Below are 19,892 nucleotides of genomic sequence, written 5' to 3' on the forward strand. Positions count from 1 at the left end.
AATGCGACCACTGCCTCGCGTTCACGAAGCACATTTTTGTGTTGCCCAGATTTCTTCTTCGCGAATGCGAGGGCAGTCTCGCGAACGTGATGCTTTTCCAAACTTGGCCTTCGCGAACGCGAAGCCTTATCACCTAGTGCCCAGCCAGTCCTCGCCCTTCTACGCGAACGTGAGCATGCCCACGTGTTCATGTTGATCACTGCCCATTACCCTTTGCGAACGCGAAGAGTAATATTTTGACTGCCTCCAGTCCTTCTTCGCGAACGCGAGACCCCGCTCGCGAACGCGATGAATGAAACCAAATACTGCACCAGAAAATTTCCAGCAAGGTTCCAAATCCAAAAAAAATTTCGTTAACCCTCTGAAACTCACCCGAGGCCCCAGGACCTCAACCAAATACACCAATAAGTCCTAAAACATCATACGAACTTAGTCGAAACCTCAAATCACATCAAACAACGCTAAAATCATGAATCATACCCCAATTCAAGCTTAACAAACTTAAGAATTTTCAACTTCTACATTCGATGCCGAAACCTATCAAATTAAGTCCGATTGACCTCAAATTTTGCACACAATTCATAAATGACATAACAGACCTATTCAAATTTCTAGAATTGGATTCCGACCCCGATATCAAAAAGTCAACTCCTGGATCAAACTTTCAAACTTAAATTTTTATTTTAGTCATTTCAAGCCCAATTTAACTACGGACTTCCAAATAATTTTTCGGACACGCTCAAGTCCAAAATTACCATACGGAGCTATTGAAATCATAAAAACTCTATTCTGTGGTCATTTACACATAATTCAATATCTGGTCAACCTTTTCAACTTAAGTTTTCAACCTTGAGACTAAGTGTCTCAATTCATTCCAAAATCTCTCCGGACCTGAACCAACTACCCCGGCAAGTCACATAACAGTAAAGTACAGAATGAGCAGTAAATTGGGGAATGGGGCTGCAACTCTCAAAACGACCTGCCGGGTCGTTACATCCTCCCCTTCTTAAACAAATGTTCGTTCTCGAACGGGTATAGAGACATACCTGGAATGGTGAAAAGATGAAGATAGCAACTACGCATATCATGATCGGTCTCCCAAGTCGCCTTCTCGGCTGGATGACACCTCTACTGTACTTTTACTGAAGCAATGCTCTTCAATCTTAGCTTTCTAACATGTCTGTCCAAAATGTCCACTTGTTGCTCAACATAAGATAGATCCTTATCCAACTGGACTGAGCTAAAGTTTAACACATGAAATGGATCACCGTGATACTTTCGGAGCATGGAACACTGGATGAACTGCAGAGAGACTAGGTAGTGCAAGTCTATAAGTCACCTCTCCAACTTTCTCAAGAATATCAAAAGGTCCAATATACCTCGGGCTCAACTTGCCCTTCTTTTTGCACCTTATAACACCCTTCATAGGCGAAACCCTGAGCAAGACTCACTCACCAACCATGAATGCAACATCACGAACCTTCCGATCCGCATAAATCTTATGTCTAGATTAGGCTATACAAAGTCAATCCTGAATCACTTTAACTTTTTCCAACGCATCCTGAACTAAGTCTGTACCCAATAGTCTAGCCTCGTCCGGTTCAAACCAACCACTGGAGACCGGCACCGCCTTCCATACAAGGCCTCATACGGAGCCATCTGAATGCTTGACTGGTAGTTGTTGTTGTAAGCAAACTCCGCAAGTAGCAAGAATTGATCCCATGCACCCCCAAAATCCATCACACACGCACGAAGCATATCCTCCAATATCTGGATAGTGCGCTCGGACTGTCCGTCCGTCTGAGGGTGAAATGTTGTACTCAACTCCACACGAGTACCCAACTCTTGTTGTATGGCTCTCCAGAATCGTGATGTAAACTGCGTACCCCGGTCAGAGATGATAGATACCGGTACGTCATGAAGCCTGACAATCTCGCGAATGTAAACCTGAGCCAGCTACTCCGAAGAGTAAGTAGTAACTATATGAATGAAATGAGCTGACTTGGTCAATTTATCCACAATCACCCAAACTGCATCGAACTTCCGCTGAGTCCGTGGGAGTCCAACAACAAAATCCATAGTGATCCGCTCCCATTTCCATTCTGGGATCTCTAACTTTTGAAGCAATCCACCCGGTTGCTGATGCTCATACTTCACCTGCTAGCAATTAAGGCACCGAGCTATATATTTCACTATGTCTTTCTTCATTCGCCTCCACCAATAGTGATGATACATCTTTACAGCACTAGGATGAATGGAGTACCGCGAATTGTGAGCCTCTTGGAGAATCAACTCACGCAAGCTATCTACATTGGGTACACATAACCTGCCCTGCATCCGTAATAAACTGTCATCTCCAATAATGACTTCCTTGGTGTCACCGTGCTGAACTGTTTCCTTAAGGATAAGCAGATGGGGGTCAACATACTGACGCTCTCTGATACGATCATAAAGAGAAGACCGAGAAACCACACAAGCCAAAACTCGGCTCGGCTCAAAAATATCCAATCTGACAAACTAGTTGGCCAAGGCCTGAACATCCAAGGCTAATGGCCTCTACGCTACCAGTAAATATGCTAAGCTGCCCAAACTCATCACCTTACAACTCAAGGCATCGTCCACTATATTGGCCTTCCCAGGATGATAGAGAATGGTGATATCATAATCCTTAAGCAATTCCAACCACCTCCGCCGCCGCAGATTAAGCTCCTTCTATTTAAACAGATGTTGTAAACTCCGGTGATCGGTATAAACCTCACAATGGACACCGTACAAATAATGCCGCCAAATCTTTAAGGCATGAACAATAACTGCTAACTCAAGGTCGTGGATAGGATAATTCTTCTCATGCACCTTTAACTGTCTAGACGCATAGGCAATCACCCTACCGTCTTGCATCAACACTGCACCGAGACCAATACGTGACGTATCACAATATACAGTATAAGACCCTGAACCTGTAGGCAATTCCAATACTGGGGTTGTAGTCAAAGTTGTCTTGAGCTTTTGAAAGCTCCCTCAAATTCCTCGGTCCACCTGAACGGAGCAACCTTCTGGGTCAATTTGGTCATAGGTGCAGCAATAGAAGAGAAACCCTCTACAAAACGACGATAATACCCCACCAAGCCAAGAAAACTCCGGATCTCCGTAGATGAGGACGGTCTGGACCAACTCTACACTGTCTCAATCTTCTTCGGATCTATCTTGATCCCCTCGCACGAAACTATTTGACCCAAAAATCCTACTGAATCAAGCCAGAATTCACACTTTGAAAATTTTGCATACAACTTCTTTTCTCTCAAAGTCTGAAGCACAGTCCTCAGGTGTTACTCATGATATTCCCAGCTCCGGGAATACACCAGAATGTCGTCAATAAACACAATGATGAAAGAATCAAGATAAGGCTAAAATACACTATTCATTAGTACATAAAAATGTTGCTGGGACGTTAGTCAGCCCAAAAGACATCACAAGGAATTCATAATGACCATACCGAGTCTTGAAAGCAGTCTTCGGGATATCTGGCTCCGGAACCTTCAACTGGTGATAGCCTGAACACAAGTCGATCTTAGAGAACACTCTGGCACCCTGAAGCTGATCAAATAGGTCATCAATATGTGCCAATGGGTACCTGTTCTTTAATATAACATTGTTCACCTGGCGGTAATCAATACACATCCGCATAGAACCATCCTTATTCTTCACAAATAAGACATGAGCAACCCAATGAGATGCACTGGGCCGAACAAAACCCTTATCAAGCAGCTCCTGTAACTGCTCTTTTAATTCTTTCAATTCTACTAGGGCCATACGATATGGTGGAATAGAAATAGGCTGGGTGCCAGGTAACAAATCAATGCCAAAATCAATATCTCTGTCGGGTGGCATACCCGGAAGATCCGCTAAAAATACATCGGGAAAATCCCTTACTATAGGAACTGACTCCACGGTAGGAGTATCAACATTAACATCTCTCACATAGGCCAGATACGCATCACACCCTTTCTCAACCATTCATTGAGCCTTAAGAAATGAAACAACCTTGCTATAAACATAATCTAAGCTACCTCTCCACTCTAGCCGTGGTAGACTTGGCATAGCCAACGTCACTGTCTTAGCGTAACAATCAAGGATAGCGTGATAGGGCAAAAACTAGTACATGCCCAAAATAATATTAAAATCCACCATACTGATAACAATCAAACACGATCGATACATGCGGTGAACAATAATAGATTCACCCACGAGTGTAGATACATAAACAGAAGAACTCAAAGAATCATGGGATACGCCCAAATATGAGGCAAAATAAGATGACACATAAGAATAAGTGGAGCCTAGATCAAATAAGACTAATGCATCCCTATGACAAACCTGAACAATACATGTGATAACAGAATCGGATGCAACTACCTCTGTCCTAGCAGGAAGGGAATAATATCAGGCCTGGCCTCCCCCTCTAGGGCAACCTCTACCTGTCTGACCTTCACCTCTTGCTGGCTGTGCAGGTGAAGTGGCAATTGGTGCAGTAATTATGGCCTGAGAAGCCTGAGGGCCCTATGGAATAGTTGGGGCCTGAGTAACCTATAGAAGTGCACCCCTCCTAAGTCTGGGGCAATCCCTCATGATATGACGAGTGTCACCACACTCAAAACAAGCCCTCATAGGACGTGGTTGTTAAGACTGGCTTGGGCCTGATCGGATGGACTGAACATTGAAAGCACCCCGTGCAGGAGATACAGTAGACACTAGAGGTGCATAATATGGAACCTGAGGTCTGGGAGTAGCCAGAATACCGCTGGAAGCTGGAAGTGCTGAATGAATAGGATGGCTCACATAGCCTCTACTATGAAGGGCCGCAGTTGGGGCACGAGAATTATTATATGTGCTAGAATCTCGAGGTCACTTAGCTTCCCTCTCTTCTCTCTCCGGATCTACATACCCTCCAATCTCCTAGCAATTGACACCACCTGCTGGTATGCGATGCCTATCTCCAGCTCTCGGTCCATACTGAATCTGATACTAGGATGGATCCCCCCAATAAATCGACGAACCGGCTCTCAAACAGTAGCAACCAAGGCTGGTGCTTGCCTAGCCAAATCACTGAATCGGACCGCATACTCTGACATGGTCATAGAACCCTAGCGCAACAGCTCAAACTCCGCGCTCCATGCATCTCTGAGACTCTGAGGAACATACTCCCTCAAGAACATATCTGAAAACTGAGTCCAAGTGAGTGAAGCTACCTCAGCCGGACTATCCAACTCGTATGCTTGCCACCATTGGTAGGCCACTCCTCTAAGCTAGAATGCCAAGAAAGAAACCCCACTAGAATACACAATACCCATAGTACGGAGGATACTGTGACATTCCTCAAGAAAACCTTGAGCATCTTCTGAAGCCAAATCGCTGAAAGTGGGAGGGTGGTACTTCTTGTACCTCTTGAGCCTGAGTTTCTCCCCCTCCAAAACTGCTGCCCTAGCCTCGGGCTGAACTGGGACAACTGGCTGCACTGGTATAACCTCTGGAGCATAGTCAACATAGGCCCGTGGCTCTGGGGTACGGGCAGCGGGAGCCTATGCTCCTCCCCAGCCTAAGATGTGGCAGGAGCAAGTGGAATTAACCCTACCTGAGCTAGAGTGCTAAACATGCTCAAATATTGGGCAAGAGTCTCCTAAAGTGTAGGAGTAGTAACAGGCATTTTAGGTGTCTGTTCTCCGACTGGAGCTACTGGTGGTTCCTCTGCAGTAGCTCGTACGGGTGCCCTGGCTGCACCATGTGGTCTTCCTCGGCCTCTGCCCCAACCTCTTGTGGCTCCAATAGGGGGCATGGGTGTCTGATCATCGGATCCAGTTGTGCGTGTCCTCACCATCTATGAGAGAATGGAAAGACAATGATTTAGTATTCGAAGTCAACAATTGCGCACGATAAGGAATCAAAGAAGTAAACATTTCTTAACAGTTCCATAGCCTCCCGAAGAGACTCTACTAAACCTGCTTGTAACTCATAACACCTATGAACCTAGAGCTCTGATACCATCTTTTCACGACCCCAATTTCCCTCTCTAGGATGTCGTGATGGCACCTAGTCACTAAGACTAGGTAATCCTATCAATTATGCGGAATACAAAACTAAAACTCAAATCTCAACATATAAGATAAATCAAACTGCGATTCAAATAGTCACAGCCTCCAAAATCCGGTAAAAATAAGTCACAAACTTCTAAGAATTTATTCTAAGTGTCTATGTACATCAGAGTCTAAAGAGAATAAGGAAAGCAACACAATAAGGATAGAAGGGGACTCTTATCTCATTTCCTTATATCACCGCGGGAGCCTTCACATTTAATGTTTTAAGAAAATATTTTTTCCGAAATAGCATCCCCCATTTTAGCCACCCTTATCACACCGCATGACTTCTAGTAGTTCCCCTACTAGCCACGCGTATCAAGCCACCCTTATCTCACTGCATGCGTTTCAACACCCAAACCTTACACCACTGCATGCATATGAATATCACAATATATCACAATTTACACCTCAAGTTTTCAAATATTTTAACTTGCCAAAATAAACCAATAACAAAAACATTTTCCACAATAAGGAGATCACGGCTCAATCACGATGAGTATAAAAATCTCATAAAATATTCGGGAATGAATAACTCAGCAAAAATAATATTTCACAATTTTTTTAGCACGTTGCCTCAATACCAAATTTTAAAATGTCAAATACTTCATAATAATAATAATTCAATTAAGAAATTCAACTTTCAAATATTGAGCATAGAATAAAAGAAACAAAGTTTCAACTAAACAGGTAAAGCAATTTGCAAGAAAAATGTCAAGCAAATTTAAAATATAAAAATAGATCAATGATTATGAATATAACCGGATAAAATAATTTAATTAATGTGTAATAGAGATCAACACAATTTAAAATTAGAGTTTTTCACATTTAGCCCGTGTACACACTCGTTACCTCACGTACATGACTTTCAACACATCACAATTATCATATCAATACCAATTCTAAGGGGAATTTTCCCCACACAAGGTAAGACAAGTCACTAACCTCAAACCACGCTCAATCAGTCAAGTAGTATGCCTTTTTCTCGATTTTCTGAATCTGATCGGCTTGAATCTGGTTATAATTAATTCGATTAAATCAATACAAATTATAGGAATAAATTCCATATGAAAATACAAATTTTCTAAAAAAATCCAAAATTTAACCCAAAAATTGCTCGTGGGGCCCAAGTCTCGAAACCCGATAAAAGTTATAAAATACGAATGCCCATTCAACCACGAGTCCAACCATATAATTTTTACTAAAATCCAACATCAACCCGACCCTCAAATCTTCAAATTAAACCAAGATGGTTTTCTAAAGCTTCCAACTTAAATCCTTAATTAAATGTTAAAAACAACCATAGATTCAGGTAATTTGACAAATATTGAGTTAAGAACACTTACCCCATTATTTTTCTTGAAAATCTCCCGAATATTGCCTCTTCCCGAGCTCCAATTTGTCAAAAATAGAAAATGGGACGAAGTCCCATTTTCAGAGCTTAAAGTTTCTGCCCAGGGGTTTCCTCTTCGTGAACGTGACCACTCCCTCGCGTTCGCGAAGCACATTTTTGTGCTGCCCAGATTTCTTCTTCTTGAACGCGAGGGCAATCTCGTGAACGCGAAGATTTGCAAAACTTGGCCTTCGCTAACGCGGTCTCCCCTTCGCGAACGCGAAACCTTATCGCCTGGTGCCCAGCCAGGCCTCGCCCTTCTACACGAACGCGAGCACGCCCACACGTTCATCACTGCCCATTACCCTTCGCAAACGCGGTGCCCTCTTCGTGAACGCGAAAAGTAAAATTTTACCTGCCTCCAGTCCCTCTTCGCGAACGCGAGACCCCGCTCGCGAACACGATGAAGGAAACCAGATACTGCACCAGAACATTTCCAGCATGGTTCCAAATCCAAAATTCTTTCCGTTAACTATCCGAAACTCACCCGAGGCCCCCGGGACCTCAACCAAGTACACAAACAAGTCCTAAAATATCATACGAACTTAGTCGAAACCTCAAATTATATTAAACAACGCTAAAATCACGAATCATACCCCAATTCAAGATTAAGGAACTTAAAAATTTTCAACTTCTACATTCGATGCCCAAACCTATCAAATCAAGTCCGATTGACCAAATGTTTTGCACAATATTCATAAATGACATAACGGACCTATTCAAATTTCTAGAATCGGATTTCGACCCCGATAGCAAAAAGTCAACTCCCCGGTCAATCTTCCAAACTTAATTTTTTATTTAGCTATTTCAAGCCTAATTTAACTATGGACTTTTAAATAATATTTCGGACACGCTCCTAAGTCCAAAATCACCATACGGAGCTATTGAAATCATAAAAACTCTTTTCTGGGGTCGTTTACATTTAAGTCAATATTCGGTTAATCTTTTCAACTTAAGTTTTCAACCTTGAGACTAAGTGTCTCCATTCATTCCGAAATCTCCCCGGACCCGAACCGACTACCCCGACAAGTCACATAACAGTAAAGTACAGAATGAGCAGTAAATAGGGGAATAGGGCTATAACTCTCAAAACGACCGGCCGGGTCGTTACAATTTCTCATGGGGATGAATGAAGTTTATGTGGGGGTTTAGAAGTAATTTGTTGATGATGCAACCTCCTCCGTCACTTGAAAATGCATATAATATCCTTCTCCAAGATAAAAATCAAAGACAAGTTCATTTAACTCCTCAGCTGACTCAAGAATCTGCTTCTTTTTCTGCCAAAAATATGAACAATAAGTCTTTTCCTACAAAGCATTAAAATCAGAAAATAGATTTTGATCAATCCAAGGGAAATGTGTTATGTAAATATTTTAAGAAACATGGACACATGTTTAACTAATATTACAAACTCCATGGATTCCCACTAAATTTCAAATTTAATAAAGGAAAGAAAGTAGCAGCAAACGTGCCTACTGAGGTTGGGTGTCCATATCCTGGTCAGAAGTTTGTTCCTCCTTAGATCTGTAATGGTCCTCCTGGTCCACCTTATGATGATCAAGCGTTTTCCATCCCTGGTTTGACCAAACAACAATATTCACAACTCATGTCATTGCTAAATAGACTCAAATTAGTTTTGACTCTGACTCTCAGCCCAACCTGATGGTTTCTGCCAACTTTGCTGGTAGTGTTTTGTCTTTACCTGTTTATTTTGACAATAATTTTCATGCTTGTTTGCTGTCTGTAACTAGTAGAAGTGCATGAATATAGATAGTGAAGTCATTGATCACATGACCTCTAACAAAGATATTGCTTTTAATCTCACACTACTAGCTACTCCTTACTTAGTAACTTTACCTAATGGATATAAGGCAAAGGTTACTTTCGTTGGATCTATTACTCTGCTTCCTTATTTAACTCTTCATCAAGTTTTATATGTTTCATTCTTTCAGTATAATTTAATTTATGTACACAAATTAATTCAACAAATTAATTGCCTAGTCTTGTTTACTTCTTTTTCATGCCTTCTCATACGGGATCTTTCCATGAGGAAGCTTCTGAAATTTGGTAAATTGGACCAAGAACTTCACAAGCTTCTTCATGAGCATCAGTCTACTCCTGGTTCCTGTTTTTCGGTTTCTGTTTTCAATAAAAATGTACAGCCTGGGAATGGTTTTGATATTTCCTTTACTAAAGTTGTACAAGATAAGAGTGCTTTGATTTTTGTTCCCTTAGTTCCTTCCAATGATGTATAAAGTATAAATAAGAATGATGTGCTATGGCACCATAGATTGGGACATATTCCATTTGCTAAGATGAAGCTCATTTATTCTATATCTGTTGATTTGTCTTCTAAACAATCTTTTGTGTGTCATGTTTGTCCACTATCAAGGCAAACTAGATTACCTTTTTCACACAGAACTTCTGTCTCTAGTTCCTTGTTTGAATTGATTTATATTGATACATGGGGGCCTTATCATACACACACATATTCTGGGGATAGGTACTTTCTTATCATTATGGATGATCATAGTAGGGCAACTTGGACTCATTTAATACAATCCAAAAATAATTCTTTCTCTTTGTTAAAGGCAATCATTTCTATGATTAAAATACAATTCAATCTTTCTGTTAAAACAGTCAGAAGTGACAATGCCTTAAAGATCGGTCTCTCTAAGTCTGCTTTACAATATTTCTCTAATAATGGGATTGTCCATCAAACTACTTGTCCTCACACACATTAACAAAATAGTGTGTTGAGAGAAAACATAAAAACTTGCTAGAAACATCTAGAGCTTTATTACTCCAATCTGAACTGCCAACAAAGTTCTGAGGAGATTATATTCTAACTACCATTTACTTGATAAATAAATTCCTTTCAATTGTCTTGCACAATAAAACTCCTTTTTGAAATCCTATATAGAATGTTACCCTCTTGTGCACATTTGAAGCCTTTTGGATGTCTATGTTATACTACTATCCTTAAATGTAACAGAAATAAGTTAGATCCTAGAGCAGTCCCTTGTGTGTTTATTGGTTATCTATTTGGTATGAAGGGTACAAATTATACAATTTGTCCACCAAAGGTGTCTTTATCTCCGGAGATGTGGTAATCCATGAGTCCATTTTTCCTTTTCTTTTGTCTTCTCCATCTTCTAGCTCTTTTGTCCTTCTATCCTTGTTGATGAGTCTCACTCTTTTCAGTCTGATACTTCTTTTGTCCCTGTTATGTTCCTTCTTCACCTGATCTACTAGTTATAACTACTACCTATGTGCCTTCTGATTCTTCTTCCATTCCTTGTTTTGAAGTTAGAAGGAGTAGCAGAACTAACACTCTACCTTCTTATATTAATGATTTTGTTACAAAACTCCCTCATTCTCTCTCCAGCTCCGCTTCTACATCATTTTCTACTGCCCATACAACAATAGTTGAGCCTCATTCCAATACTCAAGCAGCTGTCAGTCTTGCTTGGCAAGAGGTCGTGGGGAAGAAGTTTGAGGCTTTAGAGACTAATAAGACTTGGACAATAGTTGAATTTCCTAAAGGAAAGAAGTCAACTGGATGTAAATCGGTGTATAAAATTAAACACAAAGCTAATGAAAGTATGGAGAGATATAACTAGATTAGTGGTAAGGGGTGATACACAAATTGAGGGCATTAATTTTCATGAAACTTTTTCCCACGCTATCAAAATGTGCACAATCAGATGTCTGGTAGCTTTTGTTGTTAAAAAATGGTGGTGTCTTCTTCAATTAGATGTTAATAATGCATTCCTCCATGGTGATTTGGATGAGGGGTTTACATGAAGTTACCCCCAGGTCTTACTGCTACTTCTCCTATCCAGCATGCTTCACCTTTGGTTTGCAAGCTCCAAAAGTCTCTTTATGGTCTAAGGCAAGCCTTTCGAAAGTGGTATGCCAAGTTATCACATTCTCTTTGTTCCTGGGTTATATTCCTTCTCTAAATGATTATTCTCTCTTCATTAAGAGATCAAATTCTTCTACTGTATTTTTTGTTGTATATGTAGATGATATTATTCTTACAGGTGATGATCCTCATGAAATTCTACCCTTAAGGAGTTTCTGGACAATCAATTTAAAATCAAAGATTTGGGTTTACTCAACTATTTTCTAAGCATTGAAGTTTTATATGCAGAATCTGGAGTACTTCTTCACCAAAGAAAGTATATTGCTGACTTACTTCATGAGTTCGGTTGTGATTCTGTTTCTATCATGGTTTTCCGTATTGAATTGTGTGTGAAACCTAAATCTAAAGACCGGGAGTTATTGTCTAGGCCTGAGTCTTATAGAAATTTGGTTGGTAAACTCAATTTTCTTACTCACACTAAACCTGACTTTTGCTTTGTTGTTCAACACTTAAGTCAGTTTCTCAAATGTCCTAGCGTGCCTCATATGAATGTGCTCTTCACCCTTTGAGGTATTTGAAAGGCACTCCTTGTGTTGCGATGTTTCTCAATAACTCTTCTGATTTTTCTGTGCAAGCCTACTGTGATAATGATTGGGCAGTCTGTTCTAAGTCTCGTAGGTCAGTTTTTGGGTTCTGCATATCTCTAAAAGGTAGTTTGATCAGTTGGAAATCTAAGAAACATATAGTTGTCTCTTTATCTACTGCTAAAGCAGAGTATCGGGCAACGAGTAAGGTTGTGGCTGAATTGGTTTGGTTGGTTCACTTAGTTACAAATTTGGGGCTTCCCAGATTGTCTCTGGTTCCTGTGTTTTGTGATAACTTGGTTGCACTACATATTGTGAAAAATCATGTGTTTCACGAACGTACTAAGCATATTGAGCTGGATTATCATTTCATACGAACCAAACTAGTTGATGGTCTTATTTCTTTGCATCATATCTCTACTTCTTCTCAGTTGGCTGACAGTTTTACCAAGTGTTTGACATGTGGCCAACATCATTTGTTGCTTGGCAAGTTGGGCATGACCTCACCCTCCAACTTGAGGGAGTGTGTTGGAGTTACCTGATCCAGTGGACATTTAGGCCTGAAGCTTAGGTCATATAGATAGGCATCAGTTAGTAGTTAGCCCTTTTTTTTGTAATAATTAGACTACATTGTATATTTATTATTGAGAAATTTTCAGAAATCACTATTGTTTAGTGACTATTAACTTCATATAGCTAGCATATACATAATTACTTCTTATAGCTACTATTTAATTATTACGCGATTGTATTCGTTGTATTCGCGCTATTGTACTCATGAATATAGTAGCGAAATTCGCCTAAAAAATAGGGAAGTCCAGTTGTACGATTGTATTCGCTGTATTCGCACTACTGTATTCATGAATACAATAGCGTAATTCGCCTAAAAATAGGGGAGTCCAACTAGTTAATAATGAAAAGAGGATCAATTAGCGTGTATCCCTCCTAATTTAACTTAACAAAATCAATTCTACATAAATTCTGGTGCTACTGTGTTGTATTTCATATATTCACGCGACTGTATTTATAAATACAGTGAGGTAATCCGCCTAAAAAAAAGTAATTACGGGTGTTTAATAATAACGAAAAGTGCAATATTGAATTTTATTCAATTTCACTATATTGAATTCAGTTGTATTCAAACAACAAAAAATTAAGAAATATGGTGTATACCGTTCTATTCAATTCGACTGTATACATTGTATTCAATTCACAGATATTCATTATTCAATATTATACATTGTATTCAATTCACCGTATTCAATTCGACTATATTCAAACAACAAAAAATCACAAAACACAGTGATATTCAACTGTATTAAAAAAATACTGACCTTCGAAATACATAAATACAGACAAAAAAATAATATATTTATATAAAAATATAATGTATTTAAGTGTATTTGTACAGAATATAATATATTTGTATCATTGTATGTGACTAATTAGCAAAGAAGAGAAGAAAGTTCGTTGGAGATTGCGTTTTTCGGCCAAGCAAAATACTGTATATATTATATTAAAAAATTGGAGACGAACAAAAATCTGGCCCTCAAATCTTATCCGGTGTAGCCATGGCCAGATCTAACGGTAGGATTTCTCGAACCTAGCACTAGCACCACGACCTCCAAATTTCTTAGGCTCACAGCGTCTAGGATCAGCAACAAGCAAAGTCCTATCATACCTCACCAAAATATCCTTAATTTCTTTCTTCGACTGCTCCTCAACGTACTTCTGGTAAAAAGCAACTACAGCTTTAGCAATGGGCTGACGAATAGCGTAGATCTGAGAAGTGTGACCACCGCCTTTGACACGATTCTGCTGATTTGCTGATTTGAGGGAGAGGATTGAGAACCTTGCTTATAGAGAGAAAAGGAAAAAAGAGAAAGAACATAATTGGCGTATTTCATGTCTCAATAATAAGTATAAATAAATACATATTTTGCTATAAAATAAAAAATATAACTATAAGTAATAATATTTTAAAATTGTTTTGATTTATAATAATGTTCTCCCTTTTCCTTTTTATGAATTTCCAAAATTAAGTTCTAGTTCTTCATAGATACATAAGAAGAACTTGTAATTCTCTCGTTTTAATGCTGCAATTCTTGATTTGATTATCTCGTCGAAGATTAATTTTCTTTACTACTGTTACTGTAAAGAGTAGAATTACAACATTTCAGCATTGTTAACGTGTCTCTGATAATAAAAAGAGAAATTAATTGAAGTCCCTATAACCAAATTGTTTGCTTTTAATTTGCTTTACACTTATTACATAAAATATTATTTGAGTAAATAGTGGGATATTCAAAATCCCCCACCACCATGGCCCCATCCTTCTCCGAAACCAAAGCCACTACCACCATTTTCACCACCGCCGCCGTCGCCTCCATTATTTGCACTTGATCCATGACCCTCGCCATATCCAAAGCCAGACCAAATCCACCATTACTACCTCCTCCTCCTCCTCCTCCTCCACCTCCGCCGCTGCCGCCAAGACCTCCTATAATTTGGTCAAACCCTCCGTTTAAGTCAAAATTGGGTAAAAATGAATCCCCGAGAAGCTTCCTTGCAGAGGAAGTTTGAACAAGAGCGCCTAGAACGAGTAGAAGCATGAAATTGCATGTCATATTTGCATCTACTTTTAGCACTGCACAAAAAAATAGTAATATATCCTCAGTTAAAGAAAATGAGATATTAAATCACAATGAACAGTACATATGAAGGGCAACGAAAAATGTAGACTTTTTCTACGCCAAGGGTTAAGGCAATGCCAATATCAGAAATTATAATAAAGAAAATTTACACCAAGTGCTAGGCAATGGCAGTGTCAGAAATTCAACTACAGCCAAAAATAAAAAACAATTATATAAAAAATAAAAATAAAAAAGGGAAATATTTCATGCTTGGGATTCAAGCTTTTGGCCTAAAGTAATTTTTAGGCACCATTGTTGCTACGTTAAAAACTTCTCCTAGATCAAGGGAAATCAACAAATTCTTATTGTTTTTAATCTATTTGAACATTATTATTTTCGAATAAAAGGAGGTTCAATGAAACCCCTTTCGGATCATATACATAGATCCGTTGTTCGACCTTTCTTTCATTTAGTTTGAACCACCCAAAATAAAAGAAAAATCAGGCTAGGAGATGACTCGTAATCGATCCGACTGTTGGACCCTGGACCCACCCGGCCCATATATTTCATAAGATGTATTTCTTTCGGGAGGATGAACTAGACTGTTTTCATCGTCTCTGTGTGTTACATATGTATAATTGAAAATGTTAAGAATGTCAATATAATTATATTAAGTGTACATTTATTTTGATCAAATAGTATATACAATAATACAATATTAACTAACTTTGTTTTCTTGGTCTTTGTATTGTGAGGCTGAATGCTTGAGTAGCCATGAAAATGCTGAAGTATTAGAATTGTAGGATTTGAGGTACAATGAAAAATCTTCATAGGAAGGAGGTTATATAGGTAATGGAATTTTCAGTACTACTATATATTATTGAAACTACCATTAATTAATAAACGCATGCAAAACAGAAAAAACATGAACAAAATGCAGTTGAACATCAATAAGCAAAAGAGAGTTACTAAAGGATATTATATCTCGCGTATCGCGTTATTTATTAATGGAAAGTAGAAAACATTAATATTTGCCACAAAAATATGTTTGTTTGTTTTTTCATTTCGAAATTGGAAATTTTAAAATCCAATGACTTAACTACTCGACATTTACAGCTCATTTTAGATGGTTGTTATGTATCGTTTCATAATATATCGTATTATATTGTATTGTTTGTCGTCGTTTCTGTCGAGAACCACCATTAACTACCTTACTCTACCTCAATTAGGACCCTAGCTACTGCTAGTAAGCAATCTTAGCTAAGAGAGAAGGCAGAGCATAAGAGTTGTGTTTAGGAAAATGAAAATTGATTCCCATTATTGAAGAAGAGATACAATGTAATCTTATATACACGTGCTCTAACCTCTAAAGACAGTTGTCAACATAACAATTTGACTAACTAATACATAATTAGCTACTAACTACAGCATATTGATACGTGTCCCTTAAGTTACTGCTCCTTCAATACTTCCTGCAGTAGCATTGACAATTCCATATAAAAATAAAGAAAAAGAAACAAAATAACTATTTATATATACCCGGTGTTTGCATCAAATTATATCATTTATAGAATAAATATTCATTAAGCATAATTAATGACGAAAATATGTGCACCCAATAACATATTATGCATTTATTGATATTTTTTTAAACCAAAAACTAGCAAGCTAATTTTCTACGATATATGTCAAAGGTGAAAGAACAATGCTGTAAATTGTTAGGTTCTTTTTCTTATTTACTTACCACATTTGATTTTCTTATCTCTTGAATGGAGGTAACATATTTACCATAATAGATTTTATCATTGTCACGATCCAAAATCTCACCACAGGCGTCATGATGGCACTTAGTCTCTAAGACTAAGTAAGTCGATTTTAATAACAATTCAAGCCATTATTTTTTATAGATAATCGAAACCAACAGTGAAAATAATTATAACAACCTCCCAAGACCGGTAATACTGAATCACGAACTCTAACTGAATACATGAAATGATCTCAAGGATCGAATATACAGTATTGTTCGAATAATAATTAACAGTACAATAAAATGGGAAGATTCCAAGGGACTGCGACAACCAAGCAACTCTACCTTGAATCTTTGCGATCAACACATTAACTCTGCTCGAGTCCAATATCTCTAGTACCTGGCTCTGCACAAAAATATACAAAAGTGTAGTATGAGTACACCACAGTCGGTACCCAGTAAGTATCAAGACTAACCTCGGTGGAGTAGTGACGAGGTACAATCAAGACACTCACTAGTCTAATAACTTGTGCAATATAGCATACAAAAATAATAAAAAAATAAATATTAGTGATAGCAACAATAACCAACTAGTGATATAAACAGCAAGGCGGGAGGAACACTATAAATATTGCTCAAATGAATAATGAACACAAGTACAACCAATTAAGTCCTTCAAAGTATACATCTTTTATCCATAAGTTTTTCAAATAAAAATCTTTAGAATGTAATCCTTTCAATTAAATATATCTCGAATATACTTCCTTCAAATAAATATTTTACGAATATAATTCCTTTCAAGTGAAAGTCACCATGTGACACCTCATTTCATAATCATAAAAATTACGGGTCTCAGTCCACTTTCATATTTTTACGGCACATCATGCCCATATCTCTATCACAACTGCATGGACAACTCGCGTGCCAATAATAAAATTATCATATTTTTTTCCGGCACCTCGCGCCCATATTTTTTTCATAACCGCACAGACAACTCACGTGCCAATAATAAAATTATCATATTTCTCTGGCACCATGTGCCCACATTTCATACCACAACTGCACGGACAGTTCACATGCCAATAATATAAATCATCCGGCAATTGCCACAAGCTCACAATTTCAACATGAATCAGATTATTATCATGTTTACCAAAACAACAAGACAAGTTGCATAAGAGATAAAAATAAACACAAGAAAAATCACAACATTACATAAAAATTACCAACACAATAATCTTACATCATCACGTATCATCCCTGACAATAGACACCATTATCTCTCCTATAACCACCCGTATGACTCCATAATAATAGCCACATTTATCCCTCCACCCTGACAATATCAATAGCCACCCTTATCGCTCATATAGCCTCCCTTATCTCTCCTATAGCCACTCTTATCGCTCATATAGCCTCCCTTATCTCTCCTATAGCCACTCTTATCTCGCCTTATAATAGCCTCCCTTATCTCTCCTCCCAGACAATACCCTAATACACATAACAACAGTGATATGCCATCCTTATGTTCGCATATTATCAACAGTGAAATGCCACCCTTATGTCCTCATAATAATAACTCAAATCACCCAACAATTTACACAGAATATTATCACAACAACACAAGACAATCACTTTATATTACAAATTGCCCAATGGCCACAACCAATTCCAAATATACAACAAAATCAATAAATTTCACATCAAATAGCTCAAGGCTCCACACAACGTATATAAAACATCAAAAACAACAACAAAGATGGAAAAGTAACTCAACATAGGACAACACCTCTTTAATCCAATTTTTTTATAAATATATATTAATGCCTCATTTTAAACTTATTTAATTAATTATTTACAGATGAAAAATCCTTAATGAAATTAATATCACTAAATGGCAGCTCAACAGAATACAGAATCCACATAAAAGTCAAGTGGCAATCACACCAAATTATCATATAAGAGAAAACTCGGCAAACAAGGAATGAGGCATGACAATAAAGGATTTAATAAGTACTAACAATTTCCAATTTAATACTTAAGGGTGTCTACGAATTTTAACCGATATAATTTGTACATATAAACCAAGTACGTACCCGTCACCTTGCGTACACGGCTTTCAATCACACAATTTTCACATAAGACTCAATTCCTAAGGGGTAATTCCCCCCACTCAAGGTTAGACAAGATACTTACCTCAACGAAACTAAACCGAGTCTTCAAATGATCTTCGCGAGTGAAGCCACCTCCAGACGGCTCAAATCCCGATGATTTTCTTCAAAATCCCTCGAAAATAAGATCGCCACAAATCGAGCTTTCTTAATTCAGCTCATTAGTGGTATTAAAACCTCTCACTACTCTTACAACTTCAATCTACATCAACATAATTTAATTGGGCCAATATTAGTAAATTAATTTCCAGATTTTTGATCAATTAGGCATTGTATCAAACACCTAGAGTACATAGCATTTTACTACCTCTAGTAATGGTGTTTCTTCATCCAACAATTCCTCCTTCCCACCAACAAGAGATACTAAACCATCATTTTTTTACAAACAACCTTCTTTATCACCATTAAAATCATCAATGAACTTACATCCACCCAATTATTACTAATTAATTCATTACAAAATCTCTACAACACCCAATAATCTAGTTTAAGTATTTATGACTTCCAAGCACCATCAAATAAGTGCTAATACTTATTCTTGCTCACATACTCATAATAAATCCATGCATATATGTCTAAGGGTGTAGGATTACCTTTTGGAAGAAATCTTGCCAAAAGCCTCTTTTGAGTTTTTGTAGAAATTTCTTGAAGATCTAAAGATTTGATGGTGGATTGAGTTAGTTCTATAGTGGAAATGATAGAATGAAATACCAAATTAGTAGGGATTACTCACCTTAGAGATGGGGAGAGTTGGAGGTCTTGAGAGAGTGGAGAAAATCCCCAAATTCGGCCAAGAGGAATGGGAAAAAATGAACCCCGAAGAGAGTATATAATATTTCGAGCGCCACAGGTGACGTGGGGCGCCACCTGTGGCCCTGTTTTCAGAACCTCAAAAGTCCCAGTGCCAGGGCTAGCGCCCCATGCTACCCTGTGCCCTGGTGACGGGAAATCGTTTCTATTTCGCCCGGGTCATGGTTATTTCGGCAACCACCACTTTCAAACAAGATTTATTCAAGAATTTCCTCGAGGTAACAAACCTCAAATCACAAATCACGCATCAATTCAAGCCTAAGAAACTTATGAACTTCCGAATTTCAAATTCTACATTCGATGTTGAAACCTATCAAATCAATCCGGAATGACTTCAAAATTGCACACAAGTCATAAATGTCATAATGGAGCTGTTTCAAATTTTTGGAATCGAAATTTGACATCGTTATCAACCAATCGACTTACGGTTTAAATTATGAATATTTCAAGAACTTCATTTCATAATGGAGCTGTTTCAAATTTCCGAAATCGAAATCCGACCTCGTTATCAACAAATCAACTTACAGTCAAATTTATGAATATTTCAAGAACTTCATT

The 19,892-nt window shown here is 38.1% G+C and overlaps 1 protein-coding gene across 1 annotated transcript in view; it reads right to left on the bottom strand.

Annotated features, from left to right (window-relative positions):
• LOC107790953 (uncharacterized) overlaps positions 1 to 15,382 on the bottom strand; it is a 31,651-nt gene extending 16,269 nt beyond the window's left edge. The window contains exons 1-2 of the mRNA XM_075242314.1: positions 15,334 to 15,382; positions 7,606 to 7,612 (exon numbers count right to left, since the gene is read on the bottom strand). Of these exons, the coding sequence (XP_075098415.1) occupies positions 7,606 to 7,612; positions 15,334 to 15,382 (56 nt within the window). The remainder of the gene's footprint in view (positions 1 to 7,605; positions 7,613 to 15,333) is intronic.
• Between the last annotated feature and the right edge of the window lie 4,510 nt (positions 15,383 to 19,892).

The sequence above is a fragment of the Nicotiana tabacum genome, chromosome 21 (assembly GCF_000715075.1).
Source record: "Nicotiana tabacum cultivar K326 chromosome 21, ASM71507v2, whole genome shotgun sequence".
Taxonomy (NCBI): Eukaryota; Viridiplantae; Streptophyta; class Magnoliopsida; order Solanales; family Solanaceae; genus Nicotiana; species Nicotiana tabacum.